This window comes from Dasypus novemcinctus, chromosome 15 (assembly GCF_030445035.2).
Source record: "Dasypus novemcinctus isolate mDasNov1 chromosome 15, mDasNov1.1.hap2, whole genome shotgun sequence".
Taxonomy (NCBI): Eukaryota; Metazoa; Chordata; class Mammalia; order Cingulata; family Dasypodidae; genus Dasypus; species Dasypus novemcinctus.
The window spans coordinates 32,079,743-32,102,877 of NC_080687.1; the positions used below are offsets into that span (position 1 = coordinate 32,079,743).

General features: G+C 33.6%; 1 protein-coding gene across 4 annotated transcripts in view; it reads right to left on the reverse strand.

Moving 5' to 3' along the window:
• The window catches only part of TPP2 (tripeptidyl peptidase 2), a 100,678-nt gene that overhangs the window by 33,009 nt on the left and 44,534 nt on the right, over positions 1-23,135 (reverse strand). For 2 of the 4 annotated variants that reach the window (XM_004458396.2, XM_071208212.1), the window contains exons 12-24: positions 20,170-20,285; positions 19,466-19,634; positions 18,608-18,765; positions 17,784-17,860; positions 14,376-14,482; positions 10,837-10,991; positions 9,150-9,266; positions 8,795-8,895; positions 7,424-7,520; positions 6,506-6,643; positions 4,347-4,591; positions 3,796-3,874; positions 1,643-1,681 (exon numbers count right to left, since the gene is read on the reverse strand). In XM_004458396.2, the coding sequence (XP_004458453.1) occupies positions 1,643-1,681; positions 3,796-3,874; positions 4,347-4,591; positions 6,506-6,643; positions 7,424-7,520; positions 8,795-8,895; positions 9,150-9,266; positions 10,837-10,991; positions 14,376-14,482; positions 17,784-17,860; positions 18,608-18,765; positions 19,466-19,634; positions 20,170-20,285 (1,598 nt within the window). The remainder of the gene's footprint in view (positions 1-1,642; positions 1,682-3,795; positions 3,875-4,346; positions 4,592-6,505; positions 6,644-7,423; positions 7,521-8,794; positions 8,896-9,149; positions 9,267-10,836; positions 10,992-14,375; positions 14,483-17,783; positions 17,861-18,607; positions 18,766-19,465; positions 19,635-20,169; positions 20,286-23,135) is intronic. The other 2 variants (XR_011645810.1, XM_004458397.2) reach the window with 1 other exon arrangement.

Genomic DNA, 23,135 nt, shown 5'->3' on the forward strand with positions numbered 1-23,135 from the left:
AAAATAAGAACGTTACTATATAGTGCTTGCCTTAAAGATAGGGAGAAACAAGTACAAAGCTTTACTAATCATTAAGTAATAAGAGCCTTCCTATACATTTGATACTTTTCTGCCTCATACAACCTAATTTAAACAAAATCCCCACCCAAATCCCAAAAGGTTAAACAAAGTATATTAAAGGAAGAAAAAAACTGGCCATGGCCTTCATGATATACGCCTTCTATTTTGAATGGGTTCCTACAATACTTTCTCATTTTGTAAAGTAGTGCCTTTCAAACTATTTGCAACTGACCTAAAACATATACCTATTTAATATATAAACATGAAAATATAGTTTTATGATACTGACATTTTCTATTTTATTCTATTTTTCCTTCTAATGCTGGTCATGTTCTATTAAATGAATTTACATGGCCGACAAATCAGTCAAGACAGTCGGTTGATAAAAACTGGTCTACAGGTAAGTAGATATTCCTGCATCTGGGAAGATGACTCACAGTGGATTTTGTTTGAATAAAGTGGTTATTATTATTTAATAGGGTGGAACATTTCAGGTGACATTTAACGAAGGAATTTCAACTATTTAAAATGGTGATTGCCAGTCCCACACCTCACACCACTGTGAATTAAGAAAAATAAAGCTATCTTTTGTTAGATTTTAAAATGTAACTTATCTCTTACTATTTATGGTTTTAAAATGTTTATGCTTTAATTTTTGTTCAGCAGTCCTTATTTTTGTTCCCGTTATGTGTTCACTGCCTTTTGTCTCTGACCTTCTGGCACTAAGAAGTTGTAAGAACAGGGAGCAAATTTCATTTAAAAAAGTTGGAATATTTTATTAACAAAATCAGCCAATTTAAGAATCTTTTCAGACCTTAAAAATAAAGCACTTTATCCTATGTAGTTAAAAAGTACCATTCATCTCTGTAGGATTTTAGACATACAAAACTTCAAATATTATTACTTGGTATTGTATCTGTAATTAAGACAGGGAGAGAATTAATTTTTTTTCTGTATGCATATAAAGTGGGGGCCTTCCAGTAACTTGTGAAAAAAAAAAAAGCATTTATAAAAACAGTATGTTGGGGAGCAAATGTGGTTCAAGCAGTTGGGTGCCTGCCTCCCACATGGGAGGTCCTGGGTTTGGTTCCTGATGCTTCCTAAAGTAGACGAACAGATGCCACAACCGCCACAATGAGCAGATGCTGCAATAAGCAACTGAAGCAGGTGCTGTAAAGAGCAAAGGCTTCAACAAACAGATGCCGCAACCACTGCAATAAGCAGACACCACAGGCATTAGATGGTGCAGCCAGTGGGGAGTGGATGTGGCCCACGTGGGAGAGGTCCCGAGTTTAGTTCCCGGTGCCTCCTAGAGAAGACAGGTAGACAACAAACAGACAGATGAGGGAACCATCTTGGGAGGGGGGGTAGTAAAAAAATAAATAAATCTAAAAAACAAAACAAAAACCAGTATGTCTACACTGTAGGTATAGCTAATAACACTTTATTACAGAACTTAAAGGAAAGGGGAGATTTCAAAAAATATTTATAATAGTGACAGAAAAATGTTTAATATGCAAGTAAGGTTTTAAGACATCTCGTTCTCTCTCTCTTTTTTTTTAAAAACTGTGACAATCAGTACCTTTTTAAATTTTCCTTGTCGTTTTGCTGCAGACTGCCCCTGGGAGTTAGAATGACATTCTGTAAGAAAACATGCATAATCTACACAGGATGGAGACACCACTCTAATTTTCTTCCAGTTTATGTTCCACCTATATGTGTCACAGGACTTAAAAGGGTCAGGTCTATGATCAAAATGGCATGCTTTAAAAAAGAAAGCAACACTGCCACTTTAATGAAAATGCACGCAAATATATTATATTCCTAAAGGCAAATGTTATTCACCCTTTTCATTTAAAAAAATAAGTAGAGCAAAATCAATGTCATCAAAACGTTTTTGAAAACATTAAATATAGCTGACAGTCTGCTTTTAAAGGATAGCACAACAATCACACATTCGTATGTATTCTTATAAAAAAGCATCAAAATTATTGTGCAAATAAAACTGAAGCAAAATTAAGTTATTTTCCCAACTACCAAAAATGTAAGAAATGTAAAACTACTAGGGTAACATTAAATAAACAAAAGTATAATTAATTTGATGGTTTTTGCTTTCTTCCCCCAAAAAGCTACCCTGATAAAAAATAACTATAATTAATCCCATGAGTTCATAACAATTTCACAATTGCCTCTGAATTGCTGAAAGAATGCATATATTTTTTGTAATGATAAACTTCTTTTTAGATTATAGATTTACAGAAAAATTACACCAAAAGTATCGAGAATTGCATATCCACTGCCACCACCACTTCCCCCTTTTCAATAACGTTTTGTTCCTTATAAGGAAGTGGACTCTTCACGAGTAACCTAGTGCAATACATAGACTGGGATCTATGCTTCCCAGGAAACAAAATCCACAAAAAAGATGACCAGGATATCTTATTTAAAATCAGTGCATCAATGAAATGGAAAATCATTAACTATTAATTTACTTCAAATTATACAGAAGTATATATATATAAATAGCATAAACTGAAATGAGACCAAACAAATGGCAGGGTTAACAACTTTTACTAAGAACAAAATTCTTAAGTTATGCTTCTACCACAGTGAACAAATGACCTTTGGTTCAACAGTGGCAAGAAATAAATATATTTTTAAAAGATGAATGTGATCATTTTGATTATTTTATAGTTTTAACTTTTTAGATGGTGAATTTACTTAATTTTGTAAGTAATTATTGCTAACGAGAAACACAAAGACACGAGAATGAAAACTTTTAATGACACTGAGCTAAAATAATGACATGACAAAAGTTGATGGATATATAGAAACATTATTTTCATAATAATTTTACTAGAAATTACAGATATAAAACTAACACAGGTACTTACAAAAAATGTAAAGCTTATCTCTAAAACATAACGAGATACATGCTTTTAGCAAAAAAGCAGGGAGAGGATATGGCTCAAGCAGTTGAGCTCCTGACTCCCGCCTGGGAGGGCCCGGGTTCAATTCCCGGTGCCTCCTGAAGAAACAAAAACAAAAAACAAGCAAAACAAATGAAAAAACAAAAATAAAAAAACCAAAAACAACTCAGGGAAGTGGATGTGGCTCAATGGCTGAGTGCCAGCTTCCCACATACAAGGTCCTGGGTTCAATCTCTGGCCCCTAGAACCTTAAAAAATAAAGTGTAATTCTGAAATTTTTAAGACAATGTCAAAAGAAATACCTCATATTTACCACCTATATAATTATGTAAAATTCCAAGAGAAAGGTCTGTACCAATGTGTAAGATATTGTTTAAAAGTGATTATTGTTCTGACTAGTTAACAGAAAAGAAAATGATTTGTTTTTATGGCCATATAATATTATGGCCGAAATCCTATAAAATGCTCTAATTTTAAACATGTCATTTACCTAAGCCACATCTGATATGAACCTATATACAAAAGAAAACATTTAACAAGAATTTCAAGTTATGGTAGCCATGCCCAAGGTAGGACAGGTCCAGAGCTTAAGGACTCAGGCTTGAGAAAAAGAGGACCAAAGATTTAAAAAATAAGATGCATTAAAAAAAAAAACAAACCCAAATATTAACAAACTCTTACTATTAAAATATTTTTCCAGGTATATCTTTTCTTTTACCCATTCTGAAGTGAAATTAATTTCCATATTTAAAGAAATGGAAATTTTGGAATAGGATAATTCCAGTGTAAAACAACTAATACTTACAGCCTTCTTTCCAAGTTCAGTCTTTGATAATGTTAAGGATCCTGCTAGGTAGCATCCAGGTCCTGCCCCTTTAGGAATCCTAAAAGAAAATCAAAAGCAAGAGAGAGAAAAAAAATAAAAAGGCAACAAAAGAAAAATTGCAAAAAGATAAGTAAGGGGAAAAGAATCAAAACAATTCCATTCTGAAATAATTCCCATAGTCAAGGTTTCAAAAAATCCTGCTTCCCATGTATGAGGTCCTGGGTACAATCCCCAGTATCTCCTGAAAAACAAACACACAAACAATAAAAAAAATCCCAACTCTCATTTGGGGAGCAGATATAGCTTGGTGGCTTAGCACCTACTTCCCATGTACAAGGCCCTGGGTTCATTCCTTGGTACCCCCTAAAAAAAAAAAAAAGACAAAAACAAACAAAAAAAGGGAGCAGTAGCCTAAGTCTAAAATGGTAATAATGACAATGTTCTATAAATTCAGTCTAATGTACTGAACTAACATTAAAATATTACAGTATATAAGATAGGTATTAAGTAAAAAGAAGGTTATCACTTACTTATCATCAGGTAAGGAAGTAACAAAGAATGGCTGGTTATATTTGGGTGGCAATGTCAAATTGCTTGATTTCTTCTTTCCTAGAAGTGCAAGACTATGATTTTCATGAATATCTAAGCTCAAGGTATTAGATAACCTATGAGAAACAATAAATGGAAGATCTTTAAGACGTTCCAAATCACTGATTTGCTCATGACGAATCTGTAGTCGAATTGTATAATCTCCTTTCTCCAATTTCAGAGAGTACTAAAAACAAAAACAAAAAACAAAAACAAAAACAAATTTGGGAAAAGTAAAGTTTAACCAAGTGAATGAACTGAAGTCACAGTAAGAGGACAAACAGGAACAATTCTCATTTACAGAGTGCTTACACTACGTGTGGTACAATGCTCGTTACTATACACACAATTACATATACACACAAAGTCCTTATTTTGCTAGTGAGCAAACAGGCTCAGAGATATTTAGTGAATTGCTCTCATTCTTTCCACAAAAGAATAAACCCATACTCTTACCAAAATCAGTGACTGTTGAAGACTGATAAAAGTAATGGTTTTGTAGTTCATGGGCACTCAATGATATGCATAAAACACCACCAAAATTAACAAAACTAAACCATGGCACGCAAAGAAATAATAAAACACAGCACAATAATTAAGGTGCTCTATGACACCTAAGACAAACACATACATGAAAATATATATGAGGTCTGGTAATCTTTATTATAGACCCAAAATGCCAGACTCCTTTATCACAAACAGGAAAAAGAGGAAGCCAACAGAGCTCAAAGAATACAAATCTACTATCCTCCATCTAGTTAATATGTACAGGAGAATGGGATGAATAAGTTTGAAAGTACTTCTGGGGGTGGATGTAGCTCAAGTGGTTAAGCGCCTGCTTCCCACGTACGAGGTTGGGTTCAATCCCCAGTACCTTCTAAATAAATAAATAGGATTAAAAAAAAAGAAGTACTACTAAATAAATCAAAGACACCAATCTTAACTGGTAAACTGTCAAATAATGATAAAAATGGGACATAAACTTTAACTCTGGATTCTCACCTCTTAGTAGAAGCTTCTACTCTTTTCCTTCTAACCTCCCAGCTGCCACTTCTTTTATCATGAGTAACAGTAATTTAAGCCTTACTGTTTAAGAAGAGTCTAAATCACTTAAACCAAAGCTCAATATCATTAAGAATGCAAATTTTACTTTGGCTCTAAGACTTACAAGGAAGTGGGTGTTTCCAGCACTGCCTAGAAGGAGGCTATTTTATAGGCTGGATTCAAGAATAAACACTAAAAAAAAAATAATTAAGAAAAATAAAGGTCTTAAATAAAAACTGAGTATCTTTGCATAATACAGGGTATTCAATAATATCCTTGAAACTGGATATGGCAATAGCTAACATCACCAAAAAGTGGGTGGAACAAAATATAAAAAAAATAAGAACCAAACAAATACTATAATAATTCTTGAGGTTAAGTCATGTACTGGGAGCAAATTCTACCTCACAGGTGTCTTTTCTTCAATATACACACCACAGTACATATTTGAAATAAAGTTCATATAAAGTAAATATGATGGCTGCTGCCAAAATACACTTAAGTACTTGTATAAGAAATTTATAAGTAAAAAAAGGAAACAAAACAATAAAGAGGGTCAAAGTAGTTTGCAAAACTCTTCTCTCTACCATGCTCTCCTAGTAAGAAGAGGAGCACAAAAGGACCTTGGTCTCTATTGGCCACTGTCATAGTGATCTCTTACCAAATTCAAACCTGAGATAATTTCAAGGTGTTCACCTATTTCTAGCCATTTGCTCTAAATATTCAGAAAGGTGGAAGAAGAATAGAGAAAGGAGAACTACTAAAAATAAAAAGCTAGGCTGGCCAATATCTTCAGGTGTCATACTTTTACTCTTGGAACCCAAAACTTGACTCCGTTGAACTTAAAGGGCTGAGCAAGTTTTAAGTTTATTTTGACAACTACAGAAATACAAAACAAAACCTGAGCTTTTAATGGTTTGTAAAAGTACTAAATGTAAACACTTAAAAAAAAAAAGGAAAAAAAAAAAAGGATATTACCATAACAAGAAAACCAGGGATTCATTAGTTTAGGAAATAACTTCTGTTAATTCTAAAAATCACTGCCAGATTTATATACCTGATGTGGATAAGCATCTCCTGAACCCATTTGTCTTTTGTTCTGATCAAAAATAATCCACAGTTGGCTGTCAAATTCTGATTCATACAATAATTCACAAAGTAGCGGGCAGCTTGGAGTTACTTCCCCACTCTTGGGCTATAAAAAATAAGAATGATTACTTGACATGGTTTACATATTATTTCTAATAGAGATGTGTAATATTGTTATTGATATGAGACCTTATAAATTAAAAAAATGCTTCCTTGCAGTAAATAACTTTAAAAACAGAACATTCAGTATGTTGACAAAAGTAAAAGACACTTATTTTAGAAACTGAAAAATGCAAACCTAGGTATTTGTTTTCATTAATAAAGCAACATATGTTCTTCATGACCTCTATTATCATGCAGAATTGAAATACGATAATTCACTGAAATCAATCTTCTCCCTAACATTAAAACCAAATTCACATTGTGCTTTAGTACGAGTTCCACTGAAATCTTACTGATCCTACACGAACTCTTTGAACTGACATTTACAATGGTGTCAGCAACCTTTACCACTCACTGAACTTATTATTTTGCTTTTTTACTGTTCCAGTGTCTGCTTCATAGAAACCAACCAGGTCCAGTATCACAATCAAAAGGTATCTGGCATTTACAAGACATCTAGCATGATTACCACTATATCAGCTATTAGTGAATACAAAAATTAAGGCTTAAAGGGCAGACTACCACTAATTTAGAGTTTGCAATTTCAAAGTTGAATTAAAAATCACAATTTCCTTAAGAATAATCTCAAATTAATCAATGTTAATTACCTGATTACATTTCAAATATATACCTTATACATTATCCTTCCATTTTCAATTTTATGATTTACCAACAAAACACAGAAGACCATTATAGCAGTATAATTTATAATACAAACACTTACTTGATGAAAGTTATATGTCAGGATCATTTCATATAGTTGACGATTATTTGGCAAAACATCTCTTGATCCTAATGGTTTTGTTTTTGCACTCAATGGGCTGTAATTATGCAATCGCATAAATCACTTGATTCAAAAATTCATTTACTGAGACAAAACTACAAGCAACAAAATCTATAACATATTACAAGTAACAAATGAGCATTCCTAAAATTGTCTTTTCAGTATATTTTATACTCTTTTAATCGTTAATTTATCCTCCTTAACTGACTGCAATATACACAGTTCACAGTTTGCAATAAATACTATTACAAAGATAATCTCTTCATGATTAAAACATTCTCAAATGTTAACAAATAGTTCTTAACATAACCAAATCCAAGGAGTGGAGATGACAATCCCCCGGAATGCCAAAGAGGTAGGTTGTTGTGATTTGTGTCCTTCATGCTGAGGTTTAGGCAGGTGCTCACAGCATGGGTCACAACAGGCACCACATAGGTGCTTGCTACAAGTCGGGTGCCATACACAGTACTTTGTTATTTAATCTTCATAGTAATTGTCGAAAATAAGTTATAATACAAATTTTATAGAAAAGAACACCAAAACTGGGGAAAAAAAACTTTTTAATATGATAAAAATGTAAGTTAAAGTTAATCTACTATGCTAACTTTATTCCAATTTTTGATATTGGGGGAAAACTTTAGGATGATACAAGTTGGATAAACCTGGAAATTAAAATCTGTATTGCTAATTCTACAAGGAAGTATATGTTTAGATATTACTGTGCCACTGATTACTATCCCTAATTGGTTATCTTAATCCTTTTATTAATAGGTTTCACACTGATATGAGTTAAGATTGATTAGGCAAAACTCGGGTATCGTTTTAATACTGTGAGTATGCAAGTATAGGTCAGGTGCCCTGCTTATATATGGGGAGCTGTTGGGGCATAAACGTTAGATACACAAGTTTTTACTACTTGATGAAATTTTCCAGTATTGCAAGTTTCTGAAAGTAATTGGGTAAGTATCCACAAAATAATGTCAGAGAGAAGGCTAACTAGTGTTAAGTTTTGGCAATAAATGAAAGGTTAATGCCAAATAATTCACTGAAGTTTACTGCATGACTGGCATCAACTATCACAACCTTCCATCCTTAACCTTGCTGGTCGGGTAGGACAGTGAGGCTGGAAGCAGTTGCTGGGGTGCCTCCCAGGGACTGATCAGGATTTCTAGTCTAGAAAGTCACAAACTGAAATTCATCTCTAGCATTTCACAGGTTAAAAGAAAAAAGATCTCTTTTCAAAAAATGTCAGAAATCCCCTGCCTCTGCATCAATACTCAACATTTCCAATATTTAAACATCTAATAATACCGGAGTGTTTGGACCCAGCTCTTCAAAGTTATGCAGGGAGCCAGATCTTCATACTTCAAGGAAGACTGAACATCAAAACGGTTGATTCCTTCTGATGCATGCTATAATGAACATTTATCAAATTAGTTTCTCCAACTTTATTAAACATGAAACTGCATTTTTAAACAATGCATATAAAATAAATGTTTCTAATGCAAAGTTAATTTAAAAGCAACCATGAATAAAGACTACTGTTAGTTCAGAACCACAGGTAATAGGTAATTTCTCAAGTAAAGTTTAAATCCAACTAATGAGGGTACTTTTAAGCAACACAAAAAACTGACATTAAAAATTATGGAAATGTCATGGAACTTACAATATTTAACTGAGAAGCAGTACAAACTATCCCATGGAAAGAAATGGTATAATCAATATTGACATCACTAAGACTTGCCCACCAACGAGCAATGCAAAATTCAATTGCTTTTCCACCCTGCAAATAAAAATAAAAATAAACAGGTAAATGCTTTTTCTCATTTTTCCTCAAATTACAGAATACAAATACTATATATTTCATAGCAATTCTTATGCTTTCAAACTTTTCCTATTTTTACAGTGAGAAAACTTTAAGAATATTGGTCAAGTTACACAAATCACAGTTGGATAAATGGAGTCTAGGCATAACAATAATTATTTACTCATCATTCTACATTTCTTGACATAAAATACCTGAGACAGATTGAGAGTACATGTAATAAAATAATGATGAAAAATAAATTGGAATAAAAAATAGGACCAAAGTAAAATAATTAAGAACAATGACAAGAGAAAGTATATTATGGCTTTACAAGAAGTGATGTTTTATTTCATGTGTCAACTTGACCAGGATATATGGTATCTGGTTGTTTGGTCAAGCAAGCACTGGCCTGATTGTTGCTGTGAAGGTATTTCATACATGCATTTGCATTTACAGTCAGTTGAATGCATCCAGGACTGATTGTAACTACAATAACAAATGTGAATGCCCTCAGCAATGAGGGGAGTATCCTCATCCAATCAGTTGGAGGTTGTAAAAGCAAGAACTGAGGACTTCAGAAGTGAGAAAGAAGTATTACTCTTCTATTTCAGTCAACGAACCACGTACAGGGGAATTCAACTGCACCTCCATTTAAGTTTCCAGTTTGTGAGTTATCCTACAGAATTCACATTTGCTAATTCCCACAGTTGTGTGAGCCAATTTCTATAACAAATCTTATATATATATATATTTTTTTCTGTCAGTTCTGTATCTCTAGAGAACCTTGACTAATATGTAAAATATTCAAATAGCCATGGTTTAGTTCAGGCTAAGAGGTGCCTGAAAAGCAAATGAAATTATGATCACTTACCAAGTTTTTCCAAAATAAAAAAAAAAAAGGAAGCAAAGTTGTTCCTAGCCCTGACTTTTAAATTAAGCTTTCCAGTAATTAGTGCATGGGCAAGTTTAAAAAGATGAGCCAAAAAACAATGACACACAGAAGGACACACAGTTGTGAAGTAATTAGAAACTATAGTAAGTATGGGAGGGATCATGATACAATAACTGAAAACATAAAGAAGTTTAAAAAAAAATGTCAGTACATTCACATTCTACAGAGGAAGGATTAACCATCATTTCTAATGCTATAAATAAGAATGGAGTAGAAGGCAAATCTGCCAGTAAAGCGGTTCCTCAAAAACAAGGTGTTAAAATAACTTAAATGACATGTAAAGCATTAGATAAATCTAATGTACTTATTTATAAGGAAACAATCCCAAGTAAGGTCCAAACAATAAGGTGTCAGAATCTATCGGATTAGCACTTTTCTTTGTCTAAATCAATCAAGAGATAAAAAGAGATTTTTACTTCCAATTTAGTTTCAAGTATTCTAATTAGACTACCTAACTACCTACTTCATTTATTTAGCATTCACAAGATATACAAACAAATGCACTCAGAATACAAACTTGAAAATTAAATACCTAGTCTACATTAAGAAAGAAAATAAAGTGCTTTAGGATTTCCGAATGTTATTTAAACTTACTAAGACAGGAAAAGCTTCACTCAATGTTCCTTTTTCTGGAAGGGAACAAAATTTATAGAATTCATGACTTCGATATGCTCTTTGCTTCACAAGCTGTACTGCATGAAGAACAAATTTGGCTGACACCTCAGAAGAACATGAACACACTGTAATTTCTATAAGAAGGAAAGAAACAAAGTTTTCAAACAGCTAGTAAGACTTAAAAGATGGACTTGAAGTGATTTTAACGTCTACTTGCTTAAGGAATAATAAATCAAGAATAAAAAGATATTCAAATGAAATTGCTTATTTTCTTATAAACAAATAATTTAGAAAATATATTAATAAAGCTGATGGGGTCAAGATTTAGGTATGGTTAGTAAATCAGCATTAAAATGGACAACCACTATGCTGCAAACATCATGAAACAGCAAGCTGTCTATAGATGAACACAATTACCCTAATTAGGGTAGATTTAAAAATCCCTCCTATCTCTGTCTCTAAATTCAACCTTTTCTTCTCATTTTAGCTAAAAACCAATCAATTCCTGATAAAGGGGATTATAATTTTGGAAACTTCTCTTTGTTTTCATATCTAAATCCCATTAGTATTTACTCATTCAGTATCACTATAACTTTTCTTAGTCTCTTCCTCTTGATCCATTTGCATCCTATTTGCTTCTAGAAAGCATGACCATCAGAACTACATAAGCTTAGCTTTATTCTTAGGTAGATGGAAGTAAGAAAAAATCCTTCTGAAGCAAGACTGGCAGCTTATTTTAAGTATACCTGCTCTAATTTGAAGGAACTAAAGCAAATTTCAATTCTCTAGTATATTAGGAAAAGTTGGCACATAACTTTTTGAACCGAAACAATTGCTAAGAATTCAAAATCCAGTGTTATGACTATTATTAGTTATTAGAATAGGAATTATCTATAGGACATTTCTAATCTAAGACTGCTAAATGCTTATGAGCTACTTCCATTATGGAGCATCATATAAATTCTTACAAAGAAGTAATTATTTCCAATATCAATCTAAGAAAATCATAATAAGAGCATTAGGATTACTGAAATTTACCACTACCAACTATCAGATTAATACTAACTAGCCATAGATTTTAACTCTTTACTATCATTAGTGTACATTTTACCAGAGCCTTTGTGTTGTACAGCTACAAGAGGAATTATGTGAATGGTACCCAGATTTGCTCAATACAGCAGGTGACTATAACCCCCGGAAGAACTGTCAAGTGTATAAATGTCATCTCAGTATGGACATGCTATGTATCAGGAACTTCATAAAATCTTTAAAACTTATGGAAGCCTGAAAACAATATCTCTATTTGAAACAGGAGTTCAGATAGTTAAGGAACTTGTCCAAGACAACTATTAATGTGTGGCAGAGTCTATATTTGAATCCAGACCTGTCCATCTCCAAAGCCTGTGTCCTTTTCCACTACTCCACGTCATGTTCCTTGACTGCAAACTAAAGGGTTTGGACTATATCCTCTACAGACATCACCTATGAGAAAAAAATCTCTGGAAGTAGGGTCCTTTTCTATTAGCCCTTTGAAAAGGGCCTGAAACATAAATAGTACATGAAAAGATTTCTAATGAATCAGTCTAGTGTAACTTCTGATAATCCTCGAAAGGATTGTAATACTGCAATAGCTCCTTTGTTATCCAATGTCCCAACTAAAAGGTCAGAGAAGACCCTATTTAATAGTTGCTTTAACTCCCAGCTTTTGCTATTTATTATTTCACCCTTATCAATTACACAAAGCAAGAAAAGCCTTGCAGAATGTTAGCTATACTTAGGCTGGAGCACAAGCCTTGCATTTCCTGTGATACCCAATGACAGACACATGGACTGCAAATAGATGACCAAAAGATTTTATGAGAAACTACAAAGACAACCAGCTCTTCCCAAACTAGGTCTCATACAATATGGTTTTATTATTTCATTCAGAAAAAGCTCTCAGAACAGATACATCTGTAATTACATATAAGCACAAATAAATACATCCCTAAGTTAAATATGAAACATTTTTATTAAAGACAACTAACTATCTCATTCTGATGTCACTAGATGAAATAATCTATATAAAGTACATAGCAGAGTGCCCAACACGGGTATTCGATAAGTTCTGGCTATTAATTTAAATTGACTGTCATTTGACTGCCTTTATTTGTTTCCTGCCTAATGAAGGATGTTGTTAATGTAGGAAAGTGTGGGAAGGGTAGAGAGCTGGGTATGGGAATCCCCTACATTTTTTATCTAACATTTATGTATTCTAAGTATCTTTAAAAAAAAAAAAGTATTAAAAAAATCGAAGTATCTTAAAAAAAAAGTATTAAAAAAGGAGATATGATAGCTTACATTCTACTTTCCCATACTGATTTCTGAATTGTCTAATTACTTAAGAAATGTAATTTGTGAAGGAAAATATGGTATATATGACATATGATTACTCTAATAGGACTGTAACATATAATTCCACAGCACTGTTTTTAGCAATCACTGACCTACAAAATGTAGGAGACACTAAAATAAAAACCTTATATCCATCAACCATGTGGGATCTAAGCTCTCTCTCGATATAGAGGTGGAGTGGACATCACCAACCCAGGGTCCACAGGATGGAGGAATAAAATATGGATTAGAGTGAATTACTGGTATTCTACTACAGAACTATTGTGACTAGTAATGGAAGAAACTATAGCATTGATCTGGAAAAAGTGGCCACGGTAGTTGCTGAGGGTGAAGGCAGGGAGAGGGAAGAAGAGATGAGATGTGGGGGCATTTTCGGGACTTGGAGTTGTTCTAAGTGATATTGCAGGGACAGATGCTGGACATTATATATCCTGCCATAACCCACTGAATGCGCTGGGGGAAGAGTGTAAACTACAATGTAAACTATAATCCATGCAGTATAGCAGAGCTCCAAAATGTGTTCACCAAATGCAGTGAATGTGCCATAATGATGAAAGAGGTTGTTGATGTGGGAGGAGTGTGTATGGGGGGCGTGGGGTACGTGGGAACCTCTTATATTTTTTGTGATCTACGTACCTTAAAAAAAAAAGACAATTTAATAAAAATAATATATAAAAAACCACAAACGAAAAAAAACCAATTGACATATTAAAAAAAAACTTACAAGCTTCCAATATACAGTGACGAGAGCTCTATTTCTAAAATTTCAAAGCATAAAGTTTGAGGTTTAAGCAACTGCTGGGGTTATTTAAATCGATTTGTAGTTATGGGTTTTTTCTTTAAATCACTGACTGGAAAGATATTATTCAAACTTAGCTTAGAACTTTGAATATTAAAGCATCTTAAGGTGGTTGAGGTAATTTGATGTGTAAGCTAAAACAAAATAGTATTTGATCTTAAAAAAATTATTGAGCCTAACAGCAAATCTAGTGTGCCAGGTATATAATATTTTTCAGAGAAAAGTATGTATATTATACATACATGAAATTTATGTAGTCATAATCCTATTAGGTATAGAATGTATATAAAGGTAAGTGGTTAAGACAAATTTTAATTTTACTTACCAGCCCATGTTGCACCCTCAGGAACTTCAATGAAATGCCTTCGAATTTGACCAGGTTTAAAATGTACATCTGTAAAGGCTAGATCATAATGTGATGATTCATTTACTCTGAAAATTAATAAAAATAAATTATTAAAAAATGATTAATCTCTTGTAAAAAGATCTGGTATGCTACATTTTATTGCATAAATGAAAGAGAAAAGTTCATTAGAAATAAACACAGGGACTTAAAAGCTGGTTAAATGACAGCATGTACAATATTATCCCACTTTTGCAATATGTTAGCAGAAATAATTTCTGGATAGTAGGGATGAATTTCTTTCTACTTTTTTCCCTTTTTAAAAATTTGACTGTAAGATATGCACATATAAATGCACAATTAAAAAGTGTTCTTTTTTTTAATTAAAAGAATTCTAGGGACCAGATGTGGCTCAAGCACTCAAGCACCTGCTTTCCACATGGGAGGTCCTGGGTTCGATTGCCAGTGCCTCCTAAAAACAAAACAAAACAAAACAAATACAAAAGCAAAAAACAAGCAAATAAAAAACAAAACAAAACAGAAATTCAACTTAGGGGAGCTGATGTAGCTTAGTGGCTGAGCACTGGCTTCCCACATATGAGGTCCCAGGTTCAATCCCTGGCCCCGGTACCTCAAAAAAAAAAAAAAAAAAAGGAATTCTACAACATTCATAGTTTTTCAATGACCAGAATATGGACTACAGTGAATCCTAAATATTACAATTATATCATTGATGTGGAGACAGTGGCCACAGGAAAAAGAAGTGTGATAATAGGGCATTTTCAGGACTTGGAATTGTCCTGAATGATAATGAAGGGATAGATGCAGGACATTGTATATCTTGCCATAACCCACTGAATGGACTGGGAGTGACTGTAAACTACAACATAAACTATAATCCATGCTGTGTAGCAATGCCCCAAAATGTATCATCAAATGCAATGAATGTACCACACTAATGAATGAAGTTGTCAGTGTGGGAGGAGTGGGGGATGTGGGGAGTGGGGTATATGGGAACCTCTTACATTTTTTAATGTAACATTTTGTGTGATTATGTACCTTTAAAAAAAAGATAAAAAAAAAAAAATCAAAGGTAATGTTTGTGTGACATTAATACTGTCTTACAATTCATAAAGGTATTAAAATAAACCCCTCTGTAGTTTCAAAATGCTCCTGTGCCATAATGAAACAGGAACGAACTACTTTGATAGCATTTTTGTAAGAAATCAATGAAACATAAAGATCAAGGATGTAATTATCCACTATGGAAGCCTAAAGTCTGTTCCAGAGACAAACTGTAGTTGCTAAGAAAAACACTTAATGAATGCCTACTTTATATAAGGTACTGTGTTAGAAGCTAAAATTATCTCAAGGAATAAGATATGGTCCCTTGCCCTAGACAAAATGATCAGAGGAGTTTAACATAATATGCTCTGGATAGACAAGGAGTGCTAAGGGAGACTAGAAGAAGGGTTCACGCAATCCTCGGTTCACTTAGTTCATGCAAAAGGAGACAGGAAAGCTTCCTGGGGGAGATAAGCTGATTCCTGAAGTTCTTATATATTTATTACCTTATCTAAGTTCCTACTAGACTTCTAGGGAATATATAACTGTGAAAGTAATTGTTCTGCAATTATTCCATTAGTAGTGTACGTCACATCTGCCCAATTTCATTTTACATTTCTTATGGGAGATTTGCTGCATATTTAATATTTACCAGAGTTAACTAACTCAATAGAAACTGTTATTTAGAACTTTTTACTCATTTTCCAGTGTTCTCATAATCTCAATCTCATCCTTTCATTTACTAAACAATATGTTTTGTTTTGTATATTCTGCAAGACAGTGTTCACATATAGGAACACATAAGAGTCCTTGTGCCTATAGTGAGCTCACACAAATGGGTTAAATTTAATAAAAAATTACAAAACATTGATAAAGATGAATAGCAGAGACATGTAAGAAGTGCCATGTAACAAAGGGACTCACTTAATCCAGAGATGACCAGGAATAAGCCTAGCAGTAAGTTAGAGAAAAGAAATTGAAGCAAAGGCATCAGCTGTGCAAATGCACATTATCTCAAGACAACTTGCAGTGTCAAAATCAGAGAATTCATTGAAATGTGCTATGTGATATATGGAATGACAGGAAATATAGCTAAGGCTAGACTGTAAAGGTTCACTGTCTGCTATTTTAAGGAGCCTGGACTTGATCCTGGGAGGTTCCACTGATACATTTTAAGCAAAAAGGAGTATGATGAGATTTGAGTTCCCTGGTTCCAGAGCAGAAGACAAGATGGAGAGGTAGGTAAAAGTTTGGAAACAGATGTAGCAGTTGGGTATTATTTATGAAGTCCAAAAATAGATATTGAATTATGTTTGTGAACTGGTTTGTTCCTCTGGGCATATTAGATTGGATGGGATTCAGAGGTTTCACTTTTACTTAATTAAATAATGAATAAGGCTTTGATTGGGCCACATCAGTAGGATGCTGGGTCCCCACTCCCTTGGTGGGTGGGGACTCACAGAGAAAATGACAAGGCAGAGGATAAAGTGGGTGTTTTGATCCTGGAGCCCCAGGAAGTAAATACAGAGAGAAGCAGATATGTGAGGAAAGAGAGAAGGCTTCATTAGAAATGGCAGAGGTTCTGGGAAGAGAGACAAGTTGTTAGCCTAATAGTCTACAGCTGGACTTGTAGAGAGGTGAGCAGCTGGGCCTGAGAGAAACGAGCCTTATCCTGCCTAGAGCTGATATTGGAAGAAGCCAGGATCACAGAATCTTAAGAGAAAGAGGAAGCCTGAACCCTTGCAGGCATCAGCAGCCATCTTGCTCCAACACATGGCAACAGACTTTGGTGAGGGAGGTAACTTACACTTTATGGACTGGTAACTGTAAGCTTCCACCCCAAATAAATATCCTTTATAAAAGCCAACAGATTTCTGGCATTTTGCATCGCACCCCTTTGGCTAAGACAGTAGGCAGCTAGAAAAGTCTAAGATCCAGGAGAAAATATTAATTTCAGACACAAGGAGAACAAAAAGGAATGGTAGAAGAGAATGAAGTAATATTATTGAATACTGCAGAGGGATTGAGAAAGATGGAAGTTTAAAATATCTTCAGAATTAGGCAATTAGGAGATCATCAGTAACCCTGGTAAAAAGCAGTTTCACTGGAGTGGCAGGAGTAGATGCCAGAATGCAACCAGTTACTCTCACAATTAATGAGCAACAGGATGACTAACCATGTGCCACCTTAAACTTCTATCTAGAAGCAGACCTAAGACTGGACCCAAGTTACCTGGTTGTGGCCAATTAATCTTTTAAAAGTCCATAGTACTACCATAAATAGCCATTAAGTGGAAAAGTGAACTTTTAATAACCTATTACTTACTTTGCTGCTATAACTGCTGTTATTGGAACTCTGAACAGAGGACCTGCATTAGGGGATGCTATATCATAGCCACATACCTTGGAAAAAAGAATGTTAAGTTTCAGTATCAGTAAGGAAATTAAAAAAAAAAAAAAGTAATCTATTCACAGAATAAATTAATCTAATCTTAAAATGTAAAGGTCCTAAACACAGACTGACATCAGGTCACAAAACAGCAATTATTCTAAACAAATACATGTATATAACCCTTGACTGATACAGATTAATAAGGAAACGGGACTAGGACATCAAGTACAAAATATTTAAATAAATCCATTTCAATTATTCTCAACTGAAAATAAACTACATATTACTAACAACTTTGTAAGCAGAGATATTGTTAAGATACTATTTTCTTGACTAAGGTTTTGTTAGTAGGAGAACAAAAACATTTGGCATATGAGTTGTCAAAAAAAAGATTATTTTATGCTTATTTACAACTATCATTTGTTTAACAGATGTTTTCTTCTGTAGAATGTTAAAAGGTAACTACAGCGTAAGTCTAGCTGAATTAAAACAAATTCCAAATTGGAGGCCTAACTGAAGAGGTTTTGCTATACTACTTCTTTCCCTTTCTTCCCTTACACTAGGGCACACATGATATTCTTCAAAGTACATTACAGCTTGCAAGAAGAGAATCATACCAAAGAGCAGTAAAATCAGGCTAGTGTAAAGGTCTAGTTCATAACAAGAAAGACACTGTAAATAACACTTGGCATGGTTAATTTTTAATTGTTAAATATTTTAAAGAGTAAAAGAAAGTAAGAATTACGATAAGCTTATACCTCTGTATAATGTAATCCTTCTCTTAAGCCCCGTGGATCCACACGTATGTTTATATGTCTACATTGATTCATGAGTTCCAAATGGCTAGGGCACTGAACCCAAGATGAATTTGAAGTTAAAGCTAAGTGAAGCTGAAGGGATATTTTTTCAGAGTTTTCTGGCATTAAAAAGACCAAAATTTACAGATTAGTGGTTTTTTAAATTTTTCTTCCATTTTAAAAAGTTCTATTTTCTCTCAAGAAACATTAGTAATTCGGTTCAGACTCAGTTGTAAAATGCAGTAAACATGGACCTCCAAAATGCAGATTAAATAAAACAGTCCTGGCAATCCTTCTTACATTTTAGGATAGCTGGAATCCTTCATACTTTTATTTGAATATATTTCATTATTGAAGATAACACCACTTGGCTGAAATAAAGACTGCCAAATAAGTAATGATGGCTATTTTGTTTATGGCTAATTGAACTGCAAAGTTCTGCCTGGCTGTTTCTACCTCCCATTCTCCAACTGAAAGATTTTTCTTATATCCAAGTACTAAAAGTGGGAAAGAAAAGGAATTTCATGTTTTACTATTTACAATTTAACAAACTTCTGTGTCTCTGTAGGACCATTCTGCTTTATTTCTCAGTAGTCATGATGCTAACTGAACTGCCCTTATATTGGGATTCCTAATTGGTCTCACATTTTCCCTAAAGTCTATAAGATTTAAAGCAGTAATACGATAATTCACGTTTTCTCTTTAGAACATTAGTTCAAAACAGCATTTCTCTATTATATTCTTATTCATTTATTATATTCAATAACATTTGAATTCATAAATTCAAATTCCTCAGCTTACCATCAGTTTATTACTTACCTGTATTCTCTGGAAATACAGGTTCAATGCCAACACCGTGATCTGAAGGTGCAGCTACCTGAACAGGATCTCGGAGGTAAATGCCACGATTATTTCCAACAGTAACAGTGAAACCTAATTTATTAGCAAATGATGTGTCCTGAATGAGGTAGTCGTAAGCTTTATCAACCTAATCAAAAGATTATAAACAGTAAGGTATAAATGGTTGAGTCAAAAATTTTTGTTGCAAACTACCAATTTAATATTGGCTGTAGCTAAGCACAGGCAAAAATTTTAGTTTCTATATCTCTCTCTCGAAACTGCATGGTCATGCCAAGTTAAGACGGCAATTCTACCTTTTTTTAGACAAAATAAACTTCCGAAGTACTACGACTACACTTACCATCCATTCTCCCTATTCACACCATTATTCTCAAGTGACCAAATTTAGAAACTGATTCATTTGCCAGCCATTGATTTATCAGTTTTTTTACTCTCTTTACATTTGCATTTCCAAACTCTACACATTCTAGTGTAATAAATTTGTCTTAACCACAAAATTAATTGTCACATCCATTTTGCTTACAGTTAAGAGATAGTATTACGGCCATATAATCCAGAATTTAGATATACTGAAACCCTGTTATAACAGGAAATATTATCCAATAATAACTAAGATATTATCCTAATGGTTTACAACTTATTTTTCATACAAACAACAATACCTGGATAATACCATGTCCTTGAGCAAATACTTCTATATTGTCAGCCTTCACTGCAGTATTTTCTAGAGCTCTTCTAACTGAATGAACTGTGTAGTTAACATTATTAGCTTTCAGACCTAAAATTTTTTAAAAAGGCAAAAAAAGTAGAGTTAAAGATCTCAAATCTTGAAACCATCCCTCCCCCCCCAACCAGTATAGCTGGTATGTAGATTTTCTGGGTTTAATGTCTTCTGTGTCAACACTCAATTTTAAATCCTTTTTTTCCCTTTACTGACCTAAACAGTCTGACTCAAATTATTTGTATCACACAAAGACTTTATTCAACAAAAATTACTGGGTGTCCCTATATAATGGCATTAATGCAGACCATGCAGAGATGATATAAATATATGAAGCAGCTAGGTGTTCAGGAAATGGTGGGGACTATGGTAAAATGGGCTACTGCCTAAAACCATTCAAACACATTTTCTTTAAAGCACTGCTAGTCAAACAATATGGTTGCTGGTAGTGCTTTTCAACCAGTTCTTGTTAAAAACACTAAGGGAACCTAAAGCAAACAAAGAAGATGCTGAGGCCTCATCACAGACCAATTAAATCAGAATCTTTGAGGGCTGGGTCTTAGGCACTGGTATTTATGAAAAGCTTATGCATTTCACACCCACTAGAGTGGTTACTATTGGGGAAAAAAAAAAGAAAAGTAAGAGTTAGAAGGGATGGGGACAAATAGGAACACATGTTCATTATTGACAGGAATATAAAATGGTACAGCCACTGTGGAAAACTCTGGCAGTTCCTCAGAAAGTGAAGTATAGAATGACTATATGACTCAGCAATCCCACTTCCAGGTAAAGAGCCAAATGATTTGAAAGCACAGACTAGAACAGATATTTGCACACTGTGTATTCATAGTGGCTTTATTCAGAGCTGCCAAAAGATAGAAGCAACCCAAGAATCCATCAACAGATGAATCAATAAACAAATTGTGGTTTATACATGCAATGGTATACTATTCAGTGTGAAAAGGAATGAAATTCTGGTACACATGACAACATAGATGATCCTTGAAGACATCAAGTTGAGGGAAATAAGCCAACATGAAAGGCCAAATATGGTATGATCTCACTGATATTAATTAATTATAATATGCAAATTCATAGTAAAAAACTAGAACATGAATTACCAAGGGATAGTATGTGTGCAGAGAATGGGGAAGTTAATGCCTAACTGCTGTAGAGTTTCTGTGTGGGGTGACAGAAAAATTTTGATAATGCATGGTGGGGATGGCAGTGTAACATTGTGCATGTAATTAACACCACTGAATCATATGCTTGAATGTGGTTAAAAGTGGAAATTTTAGGTTGTATATACATTACTAGAATAAAACAACCATAGGATTGTATAAGACGTGGACCCTGATATAAACTACAGACTCTAGTTAATAATTATAATATTATTGATTCATGAATTATAATATTATTGATTCATGAATTATATGCAAAGTATTAATAATAGGGAATATGTGTGTGTGAGGATGGGTATATAGGAATTCTATTTTCTGCAAGGTTTTTCTGTAGACGTACAACATCTCTTTAAAAAAAAAAGCTTCTCAAGTGATTCTAGGATGCAGTCAAGTTGGGAACTACTTGTTCTATAGAAAGGATATGGAGATCAGCAAAAATTTGGAAGCCATGTATTAATGTCTTATTGTTAGACATAAAAGGTAAGTAAAATAGCATCCCTGCCTTCTCCAGAGTACATAAAACATATAAACATATTATAAGAAATAAACAAAATAAAAATGTAAACATTATGATATTGAAAGAGCAAATCAAGCAGTGACTAATTTTGCCAGTGAGAATCTAAAAGGCTAAGATTTATCAGTGGGATTGGTAGTCAAGTTTTGTCTTGAATGAGTAGGAATAGACCTGGTGAAAAAGTGGTAGAAAGCAATTTTAGGCAGAGAAAATGACATGACCAAATATGGGAAGCATGAGAGAGGTTAAAGTTCTTGGTAAGGCTGAATAGGGCTACAAATGAGACTGCAGAATCCCCTCAGTATCCATCCTTAGAGTTTGTACTTAACGTAGCAAATAACATGTATTGAAAGAGGTTTTAAAATAAGTGGTATATAACTAATGATTTGTTTTTGGAAGCTCTTCGGTGATAATAGGGATGGAATATGTCTAGAGACACCTGAACAGAGAAGACTATTCCAAGAGTCAATTAAGGTATGAATCAAAGTGGAAGGCAAGGAGAAAGGAAACTTGAATAAAGAGAAATTTCTGAGGTGGGATCTTTAAAACTGCCTAGCTTCCCTAACTTTGAGTTCTAGTCAACCGAGATGTCATCTTATTTAATGCTATAATCGTCTTGCACACTGCCCCAGAAAATCCTCTCTGCTTCATTCTGCTCTACTGCATATATTACCTTTATAAATATAAATTTAATTTGTAATATAAGTTATTCTTTATTTTGTTCATAGTCTCTATCTCACCCAGCTATAATGCAAAACTCTAAGCAGGCAGGTATTCTTGCTGAGTTGCTCACAAATTTACCCAAGTGCTAAAATAATGCTTGATAGTCATTAACAGCAGTCAGTCATTAAACATATGTGCTGAATGAATATCAGTGTTATCAAATAAAATAAAAATAATTTTTATCTTAAACTTTACTTTGATCCCATGACACTATCAATTCTACAAAATTTCTACATAAGAACTACAGAAAATAAAAATACCCATCTATAATAAGGTAAAACAATTTGCTCAACTGTTTTTTATGGATACTATTTGACTTTATTTTATGCTATAAACATAAAAATGTTTAGACACTTAACATCTACTTACTTAAACTTATAAATAATGCATAGGTTTTAGAACCAGGACTTAAGATGAACTGTAAAATGATACATTTCAGATCCATTTTATAATGCTACTTCTAGCTCTTAAAAAACAATGACAGTATGA